At 48.3% G+C, this 21,208-nt stretch overlaps 2 protein-coding genes across 2 annotated transcripts; both read left to right on the top strand.

The window, feature by feature from the left end:
- The first annotated feature begins 239 nt into the window (after positions 1 to 239).
- Positions 240 to 875, top strand: Rnf222 (ring finger protein 222). Its single transcript, XM_041664040.1, has one exon. The coding sequence runs from the start codon at positions 240 to 242 to the stop codon at positions 873 to 875; it is 636 nt and encodes a 211-aa protein (XP_041519974.1).
- A 6,968-nt stretch (positions 876 to 7,843) lies between these two features.
- Rpl26 (ribosomal protein L26) lies at positions 7,844 to 10,769 on the top strand. Its single transcript, XM_041664882.1, has 4 exons — positions 7,844 to 7,918; positions 8,401 to 8,573; positions 9,603 to 9,743; positions 10,602 to 10,769. Exons 2-4 carry the CDS (start codon positions 8,406 to 8,408, stop codon positions 10,728 to 10,730), a joined length of 438 nt encoding a protein of 145 aa, XP_041520816.1. The 5' UTR covers positions 7,844 to 7,918; positions 8,401 to 8,405; the 3' UTR covers positions 10,731 to 10,769.
- The last annotated feature ends 10,439 nt before the right edge of the window (positions 10,770 to 21,208 follow it).

Below are 21,208 nucleotides of genomic sequence, written 5' to 3'. Positions count from 1 at the left end.
GACCTGCACAACCCCTCTATGGATCCTAGGCTCTACGTCTTAGTGTGATCCAGGTAGGCCTCTGAGGAGAGCCAGAAAAGAAAGAGTAGGAGAAAGAAGAGAAAGCAACAGAAAGAACAGGTAGAGTCAGGACGTGAGTGGGAGTCAGGAAGGGGTGTGGGGGAGGAGGAACAACTCCCAGATGTTCACGACCCTTCGTCCTCCTGTCCCCAGCTAAGGCCTGCTACCTCTGAGGGGCCATGTCAGAAGGGGAGAGCAAGGACAGCTCGGGCAGCGAGTGCCCTGTGTGCTACGAGAAGTTCCGGGATCTAGAGGGTGCCAGCCGGACCCTGAGCTGCGGCCATGTGTTCTGTCACGACTGCTTGGTCAAGTACCTGCTCTCTACCCGGGTGGATGGACAGGTGCAGAGGACTATTGTCTGTCCCATCTGCCGCTATGTCACCTTCCTCAGCAAGAAGAGCTCCCGCTGGCCCTCCATGCTGGATAAGAGCTCCCAGACCCTGACGGTGCCGGTGGGCCTGCCCCCTGTGCCTTCACCAGACCGTGGGGGCCACACAAACCCCCTGGCTGTCTCCCAGCAGGTCTGGAGACAATCTTCAAGCCAGGGGACTCAGCTTCCCTTGGACCTGCTGCCCACCCTACCCCGGGAGTCACAGGTCTTCATCATCAGTCGCCATGGGATGCCACTGGGTGAACAAGACAGTGTGCTGCCCCGTCGCAGCCTGGCTGAGATCTCTGAGGCCTCCCCAGCTCCCAGTGCCACCCGCTCCTTCTGCTGCCGCTCGCGGGCCCTTCTGCTCATCACCCTCATTGCCGTGGTGGCTGTGGTAGCTGCCATCCTGCCCTGGGTACTCCTGGTGAGAAAGCAGGCATGAGGGGCAGCATGCAGAGGCCGGGGGAGCAAGGCCCAGCATCGAAGCTGGGCTCCGTGCTGCACAGGCCGTGGCTAAGGAGAGGGTGGAGGGTCCCGGTGCCCATCTGGTACAAGCTAGCTCCAAAGGGAGGTCCTAGGCTCAGACTGGGTGGGGCTAAATTGAAAGTTTAAGGGCTTTGTCTCCACCCTTTCCAACCCTTGTCCTTTGGCGTGAGGAGAGACTGGGGCAGAGAACCTCTTAGGTTAGCACTGAACCGAGCAACTGACTCCCCAGGTGTGGCCTCATGAGAATCCCCAACAAACGCCCCTTCTCTAGGCTGGAACTAAGTGGGAAGGTGAGTGGCCACTGCCCTCCTACAGGGTCACAAACTTTACCTGCCAAGTAACCAACCTGAAGACCTGAAGCCAGGTAGGCTTTCTAGGCACAAGGAAGTCTGTGTGCTGCCAAGTGGCGCCCAATGAAGGCCTCTTCCAGGCCAGAATTCCCACCCACAGAGGATTCTCTACTTGGCCCTCAGGAACAAACAGAAGTTCAGACAGGGTCCCCACCTCAGTTTCCCGGCATCTTAGCCCCAGTTAGGCCCCTCAAGCCTTCCTCTGCTAAGTCTTCTTGTCTCCCACCCACCATCTTGAAAAGTCTCCTTTGGGGGAGGAGAGGGTCTCAAAGGCTGTAGCCCAGGATGGGGAGGGAGAGGAAAAGGGTCTTCTGGATAGTCAAGATAACAACAGGGAACAGCGCGAGAGAGGCCACGGCAGAATGGCCACAGAGGCCGTTTCTGCAAACCTCCAGGCCCAGGAAGCAGGCCCGATTTTGAGTCTTGGGATTCTCAAGGGTAAAATCAAAAGACAAGGGGTGGAGGGGACGCCTTACAGGTGAGACTTTGAGTCAGCTGAGAGCTATGTGAGCAAATTAACCCCTGGGGGCTTCCACCTTCCTCCCTGCCAAGTCCACCTCCTCATGACCCAACCACTCATTAGAGGCCGCACCAGCTGGGCCAGTTTCCCAGGTGGATTCTCGAGGGCTGAGCTGGGCGAGGAAGGGTGGGGAAGAAAACAGCTGTGCTTGTCGGTGACACTGCTGTCTCAACAAATGCTGAGAGCCGGGTGCTGCACAACGGAGTGGCTGGGCACCTCACCGATGAAGCCTCTGAAAGTCCTCAAGGACGCCAGTCCCTTGTGACTGAAAACAACAGGGACCTCCAGCAACTGGGAGGAGGGGTCTGGCATCCAGGGCGTACCAGTACCCAAGCCCATCTGCCACTCATCCCCTTCTCCAGAGAGGTTTACTGTCTGCACGAAAAGAAATAACGCTGAGCCTCTTAGCTAGTTCTCAGCTGTCTGCATGGCTGACATCTGGGGACCCTCAAGGAAGAGGCTCGCCCTACAGGGGACATTCGCAACAAAGCGGGCTGTTTTAAAGAACTCGCCAGCTGCTTTATACGCCTAAGAGTAGAGAACACAGGGGCTGCGTGTATGTGGAGGGAGCAGGTAGGCTGTGGGGGGTGGGCAATATTTATTACAGAAACAAAAGGCACATGACTTTGCAGACTCTGAGTCGGTGTCCCCCTCGGGCAGGCCGCTTGATCAGTGCCAGGGGCCTTTCTAAGTCTGTCGTGGTCCTGAGTCTTTCCCAGACTTCCCATGATGTTTTCGTACTGTTCGGCTACAACTTGTAGAGGCTGCTTCTTTCATTTTCAAAACAATGTCTAAAGCTATTTTTCAAATAAAAGTATATATTTTCTCAGAGTCCGAGACCTAGCAACACGTGTAGACTCCTGAGGTGAGTCTCTAGACTGATATACAGATCTCACTGGGGAAAAATGGAAACCAAACCCACTGGCCTCTGTTTACCACTTATCTTACTAGTCCTACCAAATCCTGCTGTGCCAGTGAGGCTGGGGTGGCACCCGCAGGTGAACTGTTGGTGGGGATACATATTTATACATATTTATAAAGCCTTATCAAGTGGAATCTGACACATATCACTCAAAGTTTCCACTTTGGCCCAGCAATTTGTGTCTAGAAATGTGCCTTCTTGGTCCTGCTGTCTAGCTGTGCGGTGGCATTCACACAAAGGTTGTATTTGCAGTAACAAAGGTTAGAAACCCCGAGTGATACTCAACAGACACCTGCTACTAACCTCGAGGGCCAGGGCCGAGGGTCCTGAAGAGGTGAGCCAGGCACAGGATACTCCGTCCTGTGCATTATGATTTATGTAGAAAGGAGAATAAATAAATATATTCCTACTTGTTCATATGTGCACTACCTGGGGAAAGGAGAAAAATGAGAAACAACTCATAACTATGATTAACTGTGGAAAGGAATGAGAAACTGATGGGATGATGGAAGACCTCACTTTGTCTTTATGGTTTTGGACATTTAAGTCAAGTAAATGAGTAAATGTTTATTCAAAACCTGAAGAGAGGGCTGGGAGGACAGCTCAGTGGTAGAGAAAGTGCTTAGTAGGAGATAGACCCTGAGTTCAATTCCCAGCACCACAAAGAAAGAAAAATGAATTAAATAAAATTGAAAAATAATCAACACTAAAGATAGTTTTTAGTGTACACTACTCTTGCCAGAATAGGAGACCATCTCAAGAATATCTGAGGCCTAGAGAAAAGGCTCTTACTGTTCTTCCAGAATACATGGGATGGATCCCAGCACCCATAGGGTGGTTCCAAGGGACCCGATGCCCTCTTCTGGCCTCCATGGGTACTACACATTCAATGTGGCATTTTCACATACATGCAGGCAAAACACTCAGACACATATAGTAATAACATTTTAAATGGAGCTGCAGAGATGGCACAGCAGTTAAGAGCACTGGCTCCTCTTCTAGAAGACCTAGACTCAACTCCTAGCATCCACGAGGTGGCTCACAAACATCTAGAACTGCAGTCCCAGGGCACCTGAAGCCCTCTTCTGGTCTCCACGGGCACCAGGCATGCACGTGTCGAATAAACATGTGTACAGGTAAAACACCTATACACGGAAAATAAATAATATGTAGAATTACAAATAACCTTAAAAAGAACATTAGAGAATTGCCAAAGCACTGGTTCTATGGTTTAAGAGTGTCAGGTGAGCCAGGCAGTGATGGTGCACACCTTTAATCCAGGCACTCGGGAGGCAGAGGCAGGTGGATCTCAGTGAGTTCCAGGCCAGCCTGGTCTACAGAGCGAGTCCCAGGACAGGCTCCAAAGCTACAGAGAAAACCTGTTACGCAAAACAAATAAACCAAAGAAGTGTCAGGTACTGACTCTGTAGGGCTGCTTTGTCTGGTTTAGATACACGACATGTTATGAGTAACAGGCACCAAGAGGTACAAAAACCGTTTCATCTCGCTGCTGTTCCTAAATTCTTATGGATTTCTTTGGGTCCCATCATTCAATATATTTGATTTTTTTTGTTGTTGTTGTTAGTTTGTTTTGGTTTTTGAGACAGTGTTTCTTTGTGTAACCCCAGCTATCATGGAACTTGCTCTGGAGACCAGTCTGGCCTCAAACTCACAGAGATCCACCTGCCTCTGTCTCCCAAGAGATGAGATTGAAGGCGTGCATGACCACCACCCGGCTTCAATGTGTTTGCTTTGACTCCCCTTTCCCTTTCTTTCCCTTACTGTCCTAAAACTGTATCACTTAAGTAACTATCTTGGGAAAGGTAGTTGGTTACAGCACAGAAAAATAAAATTTGACAGACAGGTGACAGATGAAGACACTAGAACTTACTTCCCCTGCTTGACTTTCCAGAAACAATAAAAAGGTGACCACAGAGTCTTTCTTGCCCCTTACCTCAGGTGAATTGACTGTTGCTATGGTTCCTACACACACAGCATCCCATCTTCTTCCTGGGGCCATTGTGGTAAGGTTTTTTTTTTTTTTGTTGCCTTATGTCTTCTCTTGGGCAAAGTGCTCCTTCAGAGGAGGCTAGAGCTCACAGAACTTAGTAAATAGTATGCATATACCTAAAAGAGAAGAGCTCCATAAAAAGTAAAAGTTGTGCTGGGCAGTGGAGGCGCATATCTTTAATCCCAGCACTCAGGAGGCAGAGGCAGGTGGATCTCTGTGAGTTTGAAGCCAGCCTGGTCTACAGAGTGAGTTCCAGGACATCCAGGGCTCTTACACAGAGAAACCCTGTCTCAAAAAAAAAAAACCTAATTAATTAATTAAAATTTTAAAAAGTGACCAGGTGGTAGTGGTGCACACCTTTAATCCCTGTATTCTGGCTCAGAGGCAGGTGAATCTTTGAGTTCAAGGTCAGCCTGTGGTCTACAGAGTGAGTTTCCGGACAGCCAAGGCTACATGGAGAACCTCTGTTTCATAAAACAAATAATAATAAAAAAAAACAGAATAAAATTTGTGTGATGCATAATTGAATGCATGCATACATGAATGACTATGATGCCTTGGTGTCTAGAAAAATATGTATAGTTCCATTTAGGTGTGAAATCCCTGCTTCGATGAGTCTCAACTTTACAAAGACCTGCTTCAAAATGATCCCAGAGCCATCAATTTAAAGGATCTTTTTCGAGTCAGGTAAGAAGGCAGAGAAGACGGAAAGAAAGTGGAGCCAGGACACCCAGCAGGCACTGCGATAAGCAGACTATAACTTGGCTCCTGACAATTTGCCTCTGTACAATTTGCACAACAGGCTTCCCGCTGAAGACAGTGTCCCTGGAGTCCAAAGCCTGAGCTCAAGGGATCGTTGTGGTGAATCAGAACCCGCTGACTGAGGAAGTAAGGAGGGCGGGGCGTCCGCAGAGAGTGATGGGAGCTGGGGAAGAGGAGAGGAAGACGACGAGGGAGTTTCGGGGAAGAGGGGTTGATTGTTAAGGAAACTAAAATGCTCTTCCTGAAAGCAAGTTAGTGAGTCTGAAAAGGAGGAAGGGACTCCCCGAAGGGCGGGAGCTGCGGTGGCTCCCTCAGGCCCTAGAACCCCTGGACTTCCCTCTAAATAAATACCTCTCTCTTTAGCCACAGAACCTAGTTCCTGCAAAAATGTCATCTGCCTCTCACCTCCTCGCCTTCAAGCTATCCTACTGCCTCGTGGAGCGTTTAACATTCTCCAAAACTCTGTCAAGGCTGACCTCACCTCGGAAGTCTCCCTGACCCCAGAGCTAAGGGCAGCTGGCTCAAGTTCCCTGTGATCCTGAACTTGCTGCTTCCCATGTCTATCTGCCCTCTTGAATCAGGATTTCTGCAAGAACAAATCTGGAATTATCTTGTCACTCCATTGTTCAAGGTTAGCCCATGAAGGGGGCTCCGTAAGCTTTTGTTGAATAGAATTGCTGGTTTTGTTCAATTTTTTTTTTTTTTTTTGGATTTTCGAGACAGGGTTTCTCCGTAGCTTTTGGTTCCTGTCCTGGAACTAGCTCTTGTAGACCAGGCTGGCCTCGAACTCACAGAGATCCACCTGTCTCTGCCTCCCGGAGTACTGGGATTAAAGGCGTGCGCCACCACTGCCCGGCGGTTTTGTTCAATTTTTAAATTTTTATTATTTATTTATTTTGGTTTTTCGAGACAGGGTTTCTCTGTGGCTTTGGAGCCTGTCCTGGAACTAGCTCTGTAGACCAGGCTGGTCTCGAACTCACAGGGATCTGCCTGCCTCTGCCTTCCGAGTGCTGGGATTAAAGGCGTGTGCCACCACCACCCGGCTTGTTTGTTTGTTTTTGAGAACAGGATTTCTCATCTCAGTATAGCCCTGGCTGTCCTGGAACTCACTCTGTAGACCAGGCTGGCTTTGAATTTTCTGAGATCTGCTTGCCTCTGAGATTAACTGCCAGGGATTTTGTTCAGTTTATATTTTTTTCTTTTCTTTTCTTCCTTTCTCTCCTTTTTTTTTTTCTTTCTGAGACAGGGTTTACCGTGTAGCCCTTACTATCCTGAAATTCACTTTGAAGACCAGGGTGGCCTCAAACTCAGAGATCTGCCTGCCTCTGTCCACTGAGTGCTCGGATTAAAGGTGTGTGCCATCACACTCAGCTTCCAATTTTTCAATTACATATAAAATTGGAGCTCCTTCCTTCGCAGAATATTTAATAGCACAACTATTTTAAAATCATGAAAATACATGACTCAACTTTGAACCCTCAAAGGTGTGGTTTCTCTCTCTTCAGCTTGACGGAAGGTTCCTACAAACGGAGCCATATAGTTTCCAGGAGGCCTAGAAAGACAGCCTCATGGGTTCTGCTGTAAGTCCTAGGTTCTGTGTGTCCTCCCATTGCTCTATGGCTCAGTTACCGCATCTGTGTACGGAGGACAATACACCCGCATCAGCATAAAGTCGTTAGTAATGTAAAGGGCGTGGAAGAGTGTGCCTAAAATTCAGTAAGCTCCCGTGTCTTACGAAATATGTGTCTCCTGTCAGGATGACACCTGTATTATTCATTCAACAGAAACCGATGAATCCATTTGCAGGGAAGTGGACCCCCTTGCCCTGCCTCCATCAGCTCTGGAACTGGGAGCTGGCGGAAGTGTTTGGTAGTTGTAGTTTTAAAGTACACTAGTCTGCACTGGCAGTCCTCCCCGTGTCTGTTTCCTTAAGCGTGAGCTGAACCTCGGCATCACCAGCGAACCTTCCAGATGGGGGCCGATCGCAATCTCGGAGAAAGACCCAGGGCAGTCAGAACCTACCCAGCTATGGGGACGGCCGGCTGGAGCTAATTATAAGGACGACCTCCCGTCACCTAGGTAACCGGTTGGCCAAGGTCCCAGAACCATTTGGCGGCAAAATAGGACTTGCGCTTTCCCGGTTAGGGGGGCTCCCGGCGCCCAGGAATGGAAGACTGGGGTCGTTCGGGGCCACTGCCTTCCGCGGAGCCTCGAGCCTCACACCCACCCCTCCAAGGAAGAACCCCTCGCAGTTCCCCTCCCAGCCGCTGGGTGGCACTGACCCGCCATTCCTAACTTCCTCTTCTCGCTCTTCTCGTTCTCTTCTCCTCTCCCTTCTCGTTCCGAGACTCTCGCGGGATCTCTCGTCAACTTACAGAACCGGAAGTCGCGTATAGACCTCTTTCCTCTTGCGGCCATCGCTGGATCGCAGCCGGTGAGTGTTAGGCAGGTTGTGGCGGGCAATCCGCAGCCATCCGTGCCGAGGCCGCGATGCTCTCTGTCCCGGGGCCCCGAGACTGTCCTGCTGGCCCGACATTAGCCAGGGCCATGGCGGGACGGGGGGCAGTGGCGATGCCGTTGATTAAATAGTCCGGGATCATCGCTCGTTAGCCCTCCGGCCAGTCGGAGGGGTTCGGCAATGCGAGGGCCGCCCTAGTTTGCAGGCTCAAGTGGGGAGCCCGGTGTTGGCTTTGGAGGGGCAAAATAAAGTAAACAGTCACGCTCGAGTCCGTAAATGTGAGGGTAAAAAGTCTTGTAAAGCCAACTTGGAGATGACGAGGTCTGATGGAGTGACCGAACGTGGCATCTTCAGTGGGTGTTCTGTGCTTTCGAGATGAAATTGCTGCTGTTTGGGAACCGGTTGAGACTTGAGGCATTAGTGGATCGTTGGGGTCATTTTTATTTATTTTTTTAAAGCCAAAATGAAGTTCAATCCTTTTGTGACTTCTGACCGGAGCAAGAACCGCAAACGGCATTTCAATGCACCTTCTCACATTCGGAGGAAGATCATGTCTTCCCCACTTTCCAAAGAGCTGAGACAGAAGTACAATGTTCGCTCAATGCCCATTCGAAAGGATGACGAAGTTCAGGTATGCACCCCTCCCTGATGAACTTTAATGGGGCTTTACAGTTACTGATGGGGGGGGGGGTTCCATAATCCTCCTTACTAGCCCTCCACTGTCTCTTCAGTGCCCAAATAGAAGGCCACAAGAATAATTCTCCAGTAGATTCACTGTCTTTCATTTCATCGTACCTGTACTCGATGTTTGGAAGAGTTGCTTTGCTTCACTGAAATAACTAAAAGGCAGTGTGGGTTTTTTTTGGTCCCCACCTCAACTCTTATTGGGACTGTTCTGCCTGCTAATGTCCTAATCTGTGTGAGAGGGTCTATTGGTTCTCTGGTAAATGGATAGTTCAGGTTGGGTGAAATTTTCTGTAGGTATCATTTGCAACCAGTGATTGGTAAATCTGTCAGTCTCTAAAACACGCTTTTTGGTTTATTGAGAAAGGGTTTCTCTATGACTTTGGAGCCTTCCTGAAATCGGGCTGCCTCAAAAAGGAAAAATGAGGACCTGCTAAAAGTGAGCAGTGCAGGCTGGGCGGTGGTGGGCCTTTAAGTCCAGCACTCAGCACTCAGTAGTCAGAGGCAGGTAGATCTCTGAGTTCAAGGCCAGCCTGGTCTACAAGAACTAGTTCCAGGACAGACTCCAAAGCTGTAGAGAAACCCTGTCTCAAAAAAACAAAACAAAATGGGTGAACAGTGCAGCTAGGCGTGGAGGGGCACAGCTTTAACCCCAGCACCTAGGAGGCAGTCAGGCAGATCTTTGTGAGTTTGAGGCCAGCCTTCTCTACAGAATGAGCTCCAAGACAGGTCTATTACAAAGAGAAACTATCTCAAAGGGAGCCAGGCAGCAGTGGTGCATGCCTTTAATCCCAGCATTTGGGAGGCAGAGAAAGGTGGGTCTTTGTGGACTAAAGGCCAGCTTGGTCTACAGAGGGAGTTTCAGGACAGGCAACAAAAAGCAACGCGGGGAAAGGGGTGAGGAAATGGTTCATATGTTCTAGTTTACGCTGTTAAACCCGTGCCCTTTATCGTGTGTTTTTTAATTTGCATTCAGGTTGTCCGGGGACACTACAAAGGCCAGCAGATTGGCAAAGTGGTCCAAGTGTACAGGAAGAAATACGTCATCTACATTGAACGGGTGCAGCGGGAAAAGGCTAATGGCACAACTGTCCACGTGGGCATCCACCCCAGCAAGGTGGGTACTGGGGGGAAACTGCAGCACTAAGGATTTGTTTATGAGGCTCCCTAGGAGTGGTCCCTGCCTTTTTAGTCTGGAATCACTGAGACCATCTGAGGTCAGTGTTCTTACAGTGAGCAATGGGGTGAGTATGACATGGGTAAAGCTTCAGCGTGGTCAGTAGAACTGAGCCACTACTGTTGGAAAGCAACCTAAAGCTGGAGTGGTAATCCCACAAATGAGTAATTTCTAAGCCAGAATAGAGTGTCCCATAACAGATATTGTCCTAGACTTTCATGTCAGTTATCCCAAATTTGTAATTGGGTTTTCAATAGGTAATGTACACAATGACCACTTAATGCTGAGTTTTGGGGCTTATGTGTTAGTGCTAAAGATGTGATTTTCAAACGAGTGACACCACATTCTCCCTTCCCCACCACGTAGTACAGTGCAGTATTGTGACACACCTCCTTTTTCTTATGTGTTTTGCTCCTGTGTATGTCTCTGTCACGTGTATGTCCATGGAGATCAAAGACACATGGTCTTGGTGAGGTGTCTCTTAACAGCAAGAACATTCTTATCTGTAACATACTCCATTTTTTTACCTCCCACCAGCTCAGTTTTCAAAGTTACAAATGCAGTGTCCAGTTCTTGGTCTTTTTGTCCCTCGTGTCCACCCTGTGATGGAGTTGGCTTTGGCTTCTCTCCCGTCTTGGACTGGATGTGTACGCTGGTAGTTCCAGCCATTTGCCTCAGCTCTGTAATGATGATTTGTAGGACTTTGCACCACTCTGGGTTTAGAGAACAGAAATGATGTGTAACCTCTAGTTGGGCCCCGGTGGTTGCTTAAAGTCTGAGGCTGTTTGTTTTCTGCAGGTGGTGATCACCAGGCTAAAGCTGGACAAAGACCGAAAGAAGATCCTGGAAAGGAAAGCCAAGTCTCGACAAGTAGGAAAGGAGAAGGGCAAATACAAGGAAGAAACGATTGAGAAGATGCAGGAGTAGGGGCGTCTCATACAGTTTTCATTAAAGACTGCTTGAGTAGTCCTGTCTTGTGTGGTGCTTTGAAAGGGACCTTGTTTTCCATGGTTCATTCCGCTGCACTGTCAGTCTTTGGGTCTGGAAAGGAAAGGCCCCCCCTTTGCATAGCCTGACCCCTGACAAATCGAGGAACTAGGGTTGGTCCTTCCTGGGGGTGTTTGTTTTGCTTTTGTATTTAATAGCATGCCTCAACATCTCGGGTTGGATCTAAGAGTCAGTTCTCTCATCATGGGAGTCCCAGAAGCTTGGAGGTGGGTACCCTCTCTCATAGGGCCTAACTACAAACTACTTAAAATTCACTGGGAAAAAAAGCAAGAGGGGCTGGTGAGATGGCTCAGTGGTTAAGAGCCCTGGCTGCTCTTCTTCAGGGACCCAGGTTCAATTCCCAGCACCCGCATGGCAGCTTACAACTGTTAACTCCAGTTGTATGATGTCCTCACACAGACATGTATACGTGCAGGCAAAACACCAATGCACATAAAATAAAAATGAGTTAAATATTTAAGAAAAAAAGCAAGATTTACGCCTATGGCTATTTTATCTCTGCATGTATCTGCACCACATACCTGCAGTGGCCAGAAGAGGGCATCAGATCCCCTAGAACCAAATTGTAGGTTCCTAGAACTGAGCTTAGTTGCTTCTGGAGGAGCAGCTGGTGCTCTTAGCAGCTACTCTACCTCCCCAGACTTGGAAAAACACTTGTAATTGTCTCACAGAATAGAACTTAAGTGACTGTTACTTAACTATAGTGAGAATTTTATCTTTTTCCTGTAGTGTTGGATCAGTGCTGTGAGGTGAAGACCTAGCAAACCTTTGACTTGAAATATGAAATAATGCTTAGATAGCAAGCAGTAGTGGGTGCATCAGAAATTGAAGCTGAGCTGGGGGCAAAAGGATTTTTGAGAGCCGGGCGGTGGTGGCACACGCCTATAATCCCAGCACTCGGGAGACAGAGTCAGGCGGATCTCTGTGAGTTCGAGGCCAGCCTGGTCTACAGAGTGAGTTCCAGGACAGGCTCCAAAACCACAGAGAAACCCTGTCTCGAAAAAAAAAAAAAAAAAAAAAAAAGGATTTTTGAGGCTAGCCTGGGTCATATGTCGTGTGCGCCTCCCCCCCCCCACAAATCGAAGTAGGTGGGAGTGTCCTGCGTTCGCTATTGGAGGAGGTGTTTCGGAGGGGTTGTTGGGAGCCTTGAGTGGTCACGACTGGAACAGCACACTCCCATAGGCTGGCTTGCAGCAGATTGGCAGGATCCATTAGTGAGGTGGTTGCTGCTCAGGAGCAAATTACCTGCATTTGAAAGCTGGCAGCCTTGCTCAGGCATGGTTGCCACCCCTTTAATCCCAGCACTGGGGAGGCAGGCAGGTCTCAGTTCATGGTCAGCCTGGTCTACAGCACATCTGGAGCTGTTACACAGAAAACACTGTCTTGAAAAATCAAAAATAAGGTTGGGGTCAGGGGGTTAGCACAAGAACACAGTCCGGACCTACGCTAGAATAAACAGGCTCCAGAATGGAGGTGAGGCCATATCTAGACCTCAGTAATAAGCTGGATGTTAAACGCTTTGGTCAAGACCTGGTTGTGAGGAATGCTAACGTTTCCCCAATTTGAGACAGGGTCTCACTATGCAGACCAGCCTGGCCTCAAAGATCTATAATGCCTGGCTCTTTTCTGTTTCTGTAAGAAAACGCCCCAGTAGCTTCTCTCTAGTCACAGGATAGGCGGTGAAAGAGTCAGGAAGAGAATTGTCAAGTGTGGATGTGGCTGCACTACCACGTTCTTGTAAGCTATGTCTTCGACCAGGGCTTGAACACCTGTACTCGGTGCCAATAGCTATGGGGGTGCAGGTGAAGAGAATCCTCAGCCTGCTGAGAGAATGTAAACCTGAGGTGTAGGCTGTTGAGTGAAGGAAAGGTGTGGTGAGCAGTTTTTTGGTTGGTTGGGCTTTCTATTTTTTTTTCAAGGAGTTCTTAGTGTATGAGGAAGGTGGCTGATTTGAAAGCTATGGAGTGACACTTCAAGTCAGGAAGAGCCTAAGCCCAAAATGGTGATGAGAGAGGAGGGTGTGAAAACACTTAAGAAGCTCTTCACCCATGCTCTGTGCCTGCCCCACCTCCACAGGTCACTTAGGAAAGCTGACTTACTAGGAACTGAATTCACTAGAGTGTTGCCCAAGAAAACATACTGAGGGCCGGCCAGTGGTGGCACACACCTTTAATCACTTGGGAAGCAGAGACAAGCAGATCTCTGTGAGTTTGAGGCCGGCTTGGTCTACATAGTGAGTCCCAGGACAGTCAGGAAATCCTGTCTCGAAAAAAGAAAATGAAACAACAACAACAAAAAAAAAACCCAAAAGAGAAGACATACTGAAAACCCTGAGGCTGGGGCACAGTTACAAGTAAAATGCTTGCAATGAAAGCTTTTGGACCTGAGTTCAAATCCCCAGCACCCTTGTAAAGAGTTAGAGAAATGGCTTAGCACTTAAGAACATTTGTTGCCCTTTGCAGAGGACCCAGCTTCAGTTCCCAGCAGCACATGACAGCTCACAACTGTCTGAAGTCCAGTTTCTAAGGGACCCTGATGCCATCCTCTGGCCTCTGGGCACATAGTGCACTTACATGCAGGCAGGCAAAACCTTAGAAAACAGAAAGCCTCACTGGAGGCTGGAGAGAGGGCTCAGCGGTTAAGAGCATGTATGTACTGCTCCTGCAGAGGACCTGAGCTCGCTTCCCAGTCCCCGCATTCAGCAGCTCCCAACCTCCTGACATGCAGGAAGAATTGTGTGGTCTGCTTGAAACACTTTTTTTATACATTTTTTTACTGATATTTATTGAGCTCTACTGCTTGAAACACTTTAAATGTAGGTCAGAATTGGCTGGGTCTTGGCCTGAGTCTGCCTCGTGTACACCTCAAGAATATGAAATCATGTTGTATTCTTGGCACAGGTCAGTGCATTCCAGGAAGTGGTTGGTCACCACGGAAACAACAGGTCTCTGGAGCAAAACAAAAGTTGGCTTGAGGTCACTGGTCCACCAGAGAAGAACATGGGATCCAGGCAGAGTACCTGTGTACTGCTTGCTATGTTCTCAAGGCCTAAAAGAAAGTAGCTCATGGAAGGTTTTGAAAAGCTGGATGAATCAATGATTCTGCAAGCCAAGTGTACTGGCACGTGTCTTTAATCCCAGGACTCGGGAGGCAGAGGCAGGCAGATCTCCAAGTTCATGGCCAACCTGGTCGGTCTACAAAGCAAGTTCCAGGATAGCCAAGACTATTAAACAGAGAAACCCTATCTCTCTCTCTCTCTCTCTCTCTCTCTCTCCCTACCTCTCTCTCTCTCTCTCTCTCTCTCACACACACACACACACACACACACACACACAAAGACCCTAAAACCTAATCATCCTTCATGGGGGGCGGAGGGAGTTTCAAGATTGTTTCTCTATATAGCCTAGACTGTTCTGGAACTCACTCCGTAGACCAGGGTGACCTTGAACTCAGAGATAGGCCTGCCTCAAGTCTCCCAAGTGCTGCAATTAAAGGCATAGACCACCACTACCGGGTGTTTACTATTACTTTTTAAAAGATTTATATGTAGGCCTGGAGGGATGGCTCAGCCGTTAAAGGCTAGGCTCACAACCAAAAATATAAGAGTTCGGTTCCCAGCACCCACGGCTGTCCCTCCAGGTACTTAAAAAAAAAAAAAAAAGATTTATATGTAGAGATGTTCTGTCTGTATGTATATATACATGCCTGGTGCCTGTGGAGGCGAGAAGCAGTTACCAGATCCTCTAGAACTGGAGTTAAGATGTTACAGATGGTTGTGAGGCACCATGCGCTCTTAACTGCTCAGCAATCTCCGGTCCCTGCCATTACTTTTTTGATGAGCCAATGCTATTGCGTCTCAAGGAAGCTGCCTTATTTTGGGATAGGAAAGGACATCATTTCCCAGTTTGCTACTGTAGGGTCCAAAGTCTTGTTCTGTCCCTGGCCAGCAGCTCACATTCCATTCTCCTTCCAAGATGCTGTCCTTTGTAACAGTCTAGCCAGTAGGAGGCCCGTTTTACCAAGATAGTTACTTCCCCTCTGTTGGGCTGACCTCCTACCTCCGGGATGCCGGCAGCCCTGGTGACAGCCACCACTCGTTCTTTCCAGAAGATCTGCAGACGCAGAGGTCTCTCGGCTTTGTGCTGGCAGCGCAGGGTGGGAAGCGGATCCCCGACCCAAACAACCTTCGCCATATTTTCATATCTCAGTCTCAGGAATTGAGATCACCCACTGGTGCACCGTAGGCTGTTTGCACCTAGAATATATATTTTGTCCTCGTGATTTTGTTTGTTTTTTAGGAATTTTACTGTTGGGCTGGGCACGAACACCTGGCACATAGGAGGCACGAGGATCAAATGGATCCCAGTTACTTGAAAGTTTCAAAAGGTTGTGAGAATGTTTGCTTCCGCAGCACACATGCTAAAGTCGGAATGATCCAGAAAAGATGAGTGTGATCCCTGTGCAAAATGACACAAACTGCCGGGTGGTGGTGGCGCACGCCTTTAATCCCAGCACTTGGGAGGCAGAGGCAGGTGGATCTCTGTGAGTTCGAGACCAGCCTGGTTCCAGAACAGCTAGTTCCAGAACAGGCTCCAAAACCACGGAGAAACCCTGTCTCGAAAAACCAAAAAAAAAAAAAAAAGACAAACTCATGAAGCATTTGAATCTTTTAAGACTTTATTTTAGGGATATGAGTGTTTCATCTATATGTACATATATGTACCATGAGAGCCCGGTACCCAAGGAGGCCAGAAGAGGGCATTGGATACCCTAGAACTGGAGTTTACAGATGGTTGTGAGCTGCCATGTGGGTGCTGGAACTTGAACCTTGGTCCTCTGCAAGAGCTTCTAACACTCTTAACTGCTGAATCACCTCTCCAGCTCCCATTCATCCCTATAATTGTCCCTTTTTTATAAGTGTATCAATGGGATTAGGACCCATCCTAAATGACTTCATCTTGTTATCATCATCGAAGGTCTTCTCTAGTGATTTTTCTATATTTATTTGTGTGGGAGGGCACACACACCTGCTGTGACATGTGCGTGGAGGTAAGAAGACAATTGTAGGAGTTACTTTTCTACTGCTGTGAGGAGACACCATGACCAAAGCAACCTATAAAAAGTAAAGCTTTTCATTTGGGTCCATGACCATCATAGCATGGAACATGGCAGCAAGCCACATGGTGCTGGAGCAGTAGCTAAGAGCTTACATCTTACGCACAGGCACAAAGCAGAGAAGAAACTAACTGGAATGGTGGTGGGGGGTTAAAACTTCAAAAGCTTGAATTCAGGCAGTGCTGGTGCATGCCCTTAATCCCAGCACTAGGGAGGCAGAGGCAGGTGGGTCTCTGTGAGTTCGAGGCCAGCCTGGTCTACAGAGCAAGTTCTAGAACAGACTCCAAAGCTACACAAAGAAACCCTGTCTCGAAAAGAAACAAAAAGGGGGGGGAGTTGCTGGAGAGCTGGCTCAGTGGTTAAGAGTACTGGTTGCTCTTTCAAAGGACTTGGGTTCAATACCCAGCACCCACATTCTAGGATCTGGACTGCAGACACTGCATGCACATGCTACACAGATACACATGCAGGCAAAACACCCAGACTCATTAGATAGATGATAGACAGACAGACAGACAGACAGACAGATAGACAAATGAAAATAACGCTTGGATTCATGGGTTCTAGAAGGTTAGGATTTCAACATCGTTTGGAGGCATCAACTCCTAGCCACTGAGCATGCCTGGGTGGGGGTGGGGCTTTAGAGCAATTAGAAGGCAACAGTCTTTTGAAAGTGTGGGAGAGTCAGAACAATCCCTCAACCCAAGTGACACTTTAGAAGGCAGAACTTCCTGTCCTAGCAGAAGACAGGACGGAGCCACACCAAGTCACACATTCATGGGAGTCCATTCTGTACACAGGAAACAGTGGCTTCTCTTGGGAGGTGCAGCTCCTAAATACCTGGGCACCCAGACACTCTGGGCTAGTTTCACTGTGGAAGGTGCTGTCTCTCCATGTGTACAAGGGTTGCCATGACCCTCTGTTCATCATGAAGGTGTGCATGTTTAATCTTTATAGAATTCAGTTTGCCTATGGAAGGAAGATTTTTGTCTTTTCATGGTAGAGTGAGGAGCCTGTGATATTTTTTCCTAAGCTTAAGCTCTAGCTCAATTAAAGCAGATAGAAAACCTTGAGCAGGTCCTGTCTTCTTCCGTAAAAGGCATGATAATTGCTCCAAGTCTCAGGACTATGGTGGGAGGGTGCTAAGTTTGGAAAGAGGCTGGGAGATGTCACTTCCTCCTCATGACCAGCAAAACCATGGTAACTTCTTACGTCTCAGCAGGAAAAGCAGCAATGGAGGCAGGACAGCAGGAGCCAGTCTGTCGGGAACCATGCCACTGGAGTGGCACTCAGTGCCCTTATACCAAAGAGCTGCCCGTTCACATGCCCAGCCACTTACTAGGTTATAGACTGACCCTTCAGGGTTGAGTACACTGCCTTCTAGCTCCTAAGAGAACTGCACAGGGCTCTCCTGCCCCCAGAGTTAAGAAATACTGTGGAAAGAACCAGGCTTGCCTTTCCGTGAGTTTCTGCTGTGCCCTGGCTCGGGGGTGTATGCTATTTTTCCTGCACTGTATCCCAGTCCTTGTGTTAAATGCTTTGTGTACTATGAGGAGAGCAGGCAAGATGGCTCAGCAGGTAAAAGTGCTTGCTGCAAGCCTGGCAATCTGAGCTCAATGCCAAAGACCCACTTAAAAGTGTGAGGGGGAACAGACTCTACAAAATTGTCTCCTGACTCCCCCACATTTTGTTGCGTACATGCTCCCTCCATGCCCCACAATAGCAGAGAGTTCCGGGACAGTCAGGGCTACATAGAAAAACCCTGTCTCGAAAAGCAAAACAAAATAAATAAACATGATTTTATGTGTATGGGTGTATTTACCTGCATGTATATATGTCTACATATCATGTGTGCATACAGAGACCAGAAGAGGGCATCAGAGCTTTTGAAACTGGTTGTGAACTGCTATGTGGGTGCTGGGAACCAAATCTAGGTCCTCTGTGGTCCATAAAGTAACCAGTACTCTTTTTTGTTTTTTTTTTTTGTTTGTTTGTTTGGTTGGTTGGTTTGTTTTTCGAGACAGGGTTTCTCTGCAGCTTTTGGAGTCTGTCCTGGAGCTAGCTCTTGTAGACCAGACTGGCCTCGAACTCACAGAGATCCACCTGCCTCTGCCTCCCAAGTGCTGGGATTAGAGGCATGCGCCACCACCACCCGGCCAGCCAGTGCTCTTAACCACCAAGTCATTTCTCTAGCCCCTTCCTGATTCCTCATCCATTCCAGTCCCTTTGCCTACAGCAGCACCCACTCCAGGCCATTGCAGACAGTTGTGAGGTGCTGGGAACCAAACTCCAGTCCTCTGTAAGAGCAGCAAGTGCTCCTAACCGGGAGCCACCTCTGCAGCCCAGCTTATGTGACTGGCTTCGAACTCACAGAGATCCGCCACCACCGCCCACCTGGATTCTGCTTTTCTGCAGCTCAGTGGGAAGGAAAGAATGTCAGTAGTTTCTTCAGACTAAGAACTGGGATGTCCTGAGCTGGCACTGAGGGAAAGGGGCAGAGGAGGCTCCTGAGAAGCTCAGACTCCCACCGCTGCTCCCAAATGATTTTGCACGGTTTCTGAACAGCAGTGCGGCAGCTAGTTAGAGCAGGGCATGCCAATGGTTAGGTTCAACTGCTGAGGGACACAGTAACCTCAGCCCACTTACTGAACCGTATTAGACGTGGTGACTCTCTAGGCCCCCCACATTTATTTATTTATTTACTTACTTACTTACTTAATTGGGGGGGGGGGGGCAAATCAGGGTTTGTCTGTGTAAGAGCCCTGGCTGTCATGGAACTAGATCTGGTCTCAAACTCACAGAGGAGATCGCCTGCCTCTGCCTCCTGAGTGCTGGGATTAAAGGTGTGTGCCACCACCGCCCAACTGTTAGCTTAATTTTTGAGGCAAAGTCTATGTAATCGTGGCTGTCCTGGAACTTGCTATGTAGACCAGATTAGCCTCAAACTCAACTCACAAAAGTCTGCCTCTTAAGTGCTGGGATTTTTAAACACTGATGCACATGAAGTTAAAAATAAAGAAAGAAAAGAGGAAAAAAAACAGGGTTTCTCTGTGTAGCCTTGGCTGTCCTGGAACTTACTCTGTAGATCAGGCTGTCCTCAAACTCACAGAGATCCCTCCTGCCTGAAATTAAAAGCATGTGTCACCACCACTCAGCTTTTTTTTTTTTTTTAATGTATGGTTTATAGATCTTTCCAATGGTTTGTAAAATTGTGTAAAAATTTATTTGAAACCTGAAATAATTTTAAATACAAAAGCAGGGTGTTGCTCAGTGGTCGATCACCTGCCTAGCATTCTAGAGGTCCTGAGTTGCATCAGCACCACAAAAGGAAAAACAAATTCAGGAGCTGGAGAGTTGGCTCAGTGACTGAGCACACTAGCTGTTCTTCCAGACAGAGGGCATGAGGTCAATTCTCAGCACCCACATGTTGGCTCCCAGCATCTGGGACTCCAGCTCCAGGGACTCTGATGCTCTTCTGGTCTCTGAAGGCACCAGGCACACATGTGTGGCACAAGCATACATGTAGGCAAAACACCCATACACAGAAAATAAAAATAAAGATCTTTTAATATATCTATAAAGCTTGAGCCTTCTCGGGCTTGTCACTCAAAACCGCAGAACAAGGTTTGCCTGAAATCTTCAAATTTTTGTTCCAGATTCCATCCGGTTAAAGTTAGCTTCTTTTTCCTTTGCTTTCTTTCTTTCTTTTTTGTTTCTTGTATTTTTGTTATCCTGGTGCTAATCTTTGTTTACCCAGGTTCTGGCAGGGTTTCTTTCTTTCTTTTTTTTTACCCTACAATTAATTACTCCAGATGGCTGACTCCTTGGAGTTTTCCAAGCAAACAAAGCAGGCAGGAAATGGAAGCTTCCTGAGAACAGCGGCTCTCCAGCTCTCCAATACTCCAGCGAGTCCGCGAGGGACGCGTTGCCTCCCCAGAATGCTCGTCAGCTACAGCTTTCCTTCTGCGCTATGGTTTATGATTCGAGGGAGGAGCTGGGCGGATTTTACCCTTCTCATTTTAAAACATGGCGCTGATATTTTGCTTTCTCAGGTCACCTTTGCAAATCTTTACTGTTCTGCTTTGAAATGCCTCCATCCCTTCCGCTGGCGCTCTGCGCTGCAGAACAACTTCTCCACACGGGAACCTTAAGAACTTCCTGCCTTGCTGAAGGTTTGCGTTTGGCGGCTACTCAACCTTTCCTTTTGGCTTGCACAGATGACCTGCTTGTGACTTTGATTGGTCACTCCTGACTAGTGAGACACCTGGTAGCCCCCCCAGCACACACCCGGAGTCCACACCAGCACTGTCTCCTGAAAAATGACTCCCGTAAATGTAGGGACCACGAGGATCTCGGTCAACACATGACCCAGATCACCTGTAATGACACAGCCACCCTTTAGTCCCAACCACATCTCTCTGCTTCTGAAGGGGTGAGGAGGGACCACTCTGGATGACTAGAGGTTGCTACTCCTCTTCCTCTCCAGAACACAGGAGTTCTGTTTATTTCTTGAAGGGACCCTGAAATCATCCTCAAGGGTGGGAGATGTAACTCGGCTGGCAGAATGCCTACCTACCGATCACAAAACCCTGAATTCAACCCGCAGCAATGCATAAACCTATAATCCTAGCGCTCAGGAAGTAGAGGCAGGAGTATCAGGAGTTCAAGGTCATCTCTAGCTACCTAGCTGGTTTGCAGCCAGCCAGGATAGATGATACCCCATCAGGGAAGGAAAGAAAGAAAGGAAAAGAAAAGAAATCTCAGCTAATGGACTTTCTTCCGCTCATTCTTCTTGCACCCACTCCCCTCTAGACTGTCAGTTTCATTGATGCAGCATTGATAAACACCCACTATGTACCATGCATCATGTTGTAAGACACGAAAACACTGAAGAAACAGGGCACACAGCTAAGACACCTGCCTGTAAAGATGTGCCCAGGGAGGGGTCCCCTACAGACGTCACTTCTGCTGGATTTTAAGAGATTGAGCTTCACCAATGAACAGTGCCCATTCCTCCTACTTAGATTTTTTTATTTATTTTGTGTGTGTGCGTGCACACGTGCATGCATGCCTCTGAGTGTGTGTGTATGTGTGTGTGTGTGTGTGCACCATGTGTGTGCAGTGCCCATAGAGGCCAGAGGAAGAAAGAGGACATCAGTTCCTCTGGAGCTAGAGTTACAGGTGGCTGTAAGCAACCTGATGTGGGTGCTGGAAACGGAATTTGGGTCCTCTGCAAAAGTGGACTGAATCATTTCTGTAGCCAGCTTTGTAGTACATTCTGC

This window comes from Microtus oregoni, unplaced genomic scaffold, assembly GCF_018167655.1.
Source record: "Microtus oregoni isolate MIOR12 unplaced genomic scaffold, Mior012 000015F_ref0000493, whole genome shotgun sequence".
Lineage (NCBI taxonomy): Eukaryota > Metazoa > Chordata > Mammalia > Rodentia > Cricetidae > Microtus > Microtus oregoni.
The sequence above is the reverse complement of the archived record's forward strand: the minus strand, read 5'-3'. Positions and strand labels throughout refer to the sequence as shown.

Excerpts from the sequence above, each read along its gene's own strand:
- Rnf222 (XM_041664040.1), top strand. The coding sequence starts at position 240 with ATGTCAGAAGGGGAGAGCAAGGACAGCTCGGGCAGCGAGTGCCCTGTG.
- Rpl26 (XM_041664882.1), top strand. The coding sequence starts at position 8,406 with ATGAAGTTCAATCCTTTTGTGACTTCTGACCGGAGCAAGAACCGCAAA. Across the intron at positions 8,574-9,602 it reads GAAAGGATGACGAAGTTCAG|GTTGTCCGGGGACACTACAA; the intron begins GTATGCACCCCT and ends ATTTGCATTCAG. Across the intron at positions 9,744-10,601 it reads TGGGCATCCACCCCAGCAAG|GTGGTGATCACCAGGCTAAA; the intron begins GTGGGTACTGGG and ends TGTTTTCTGCAG.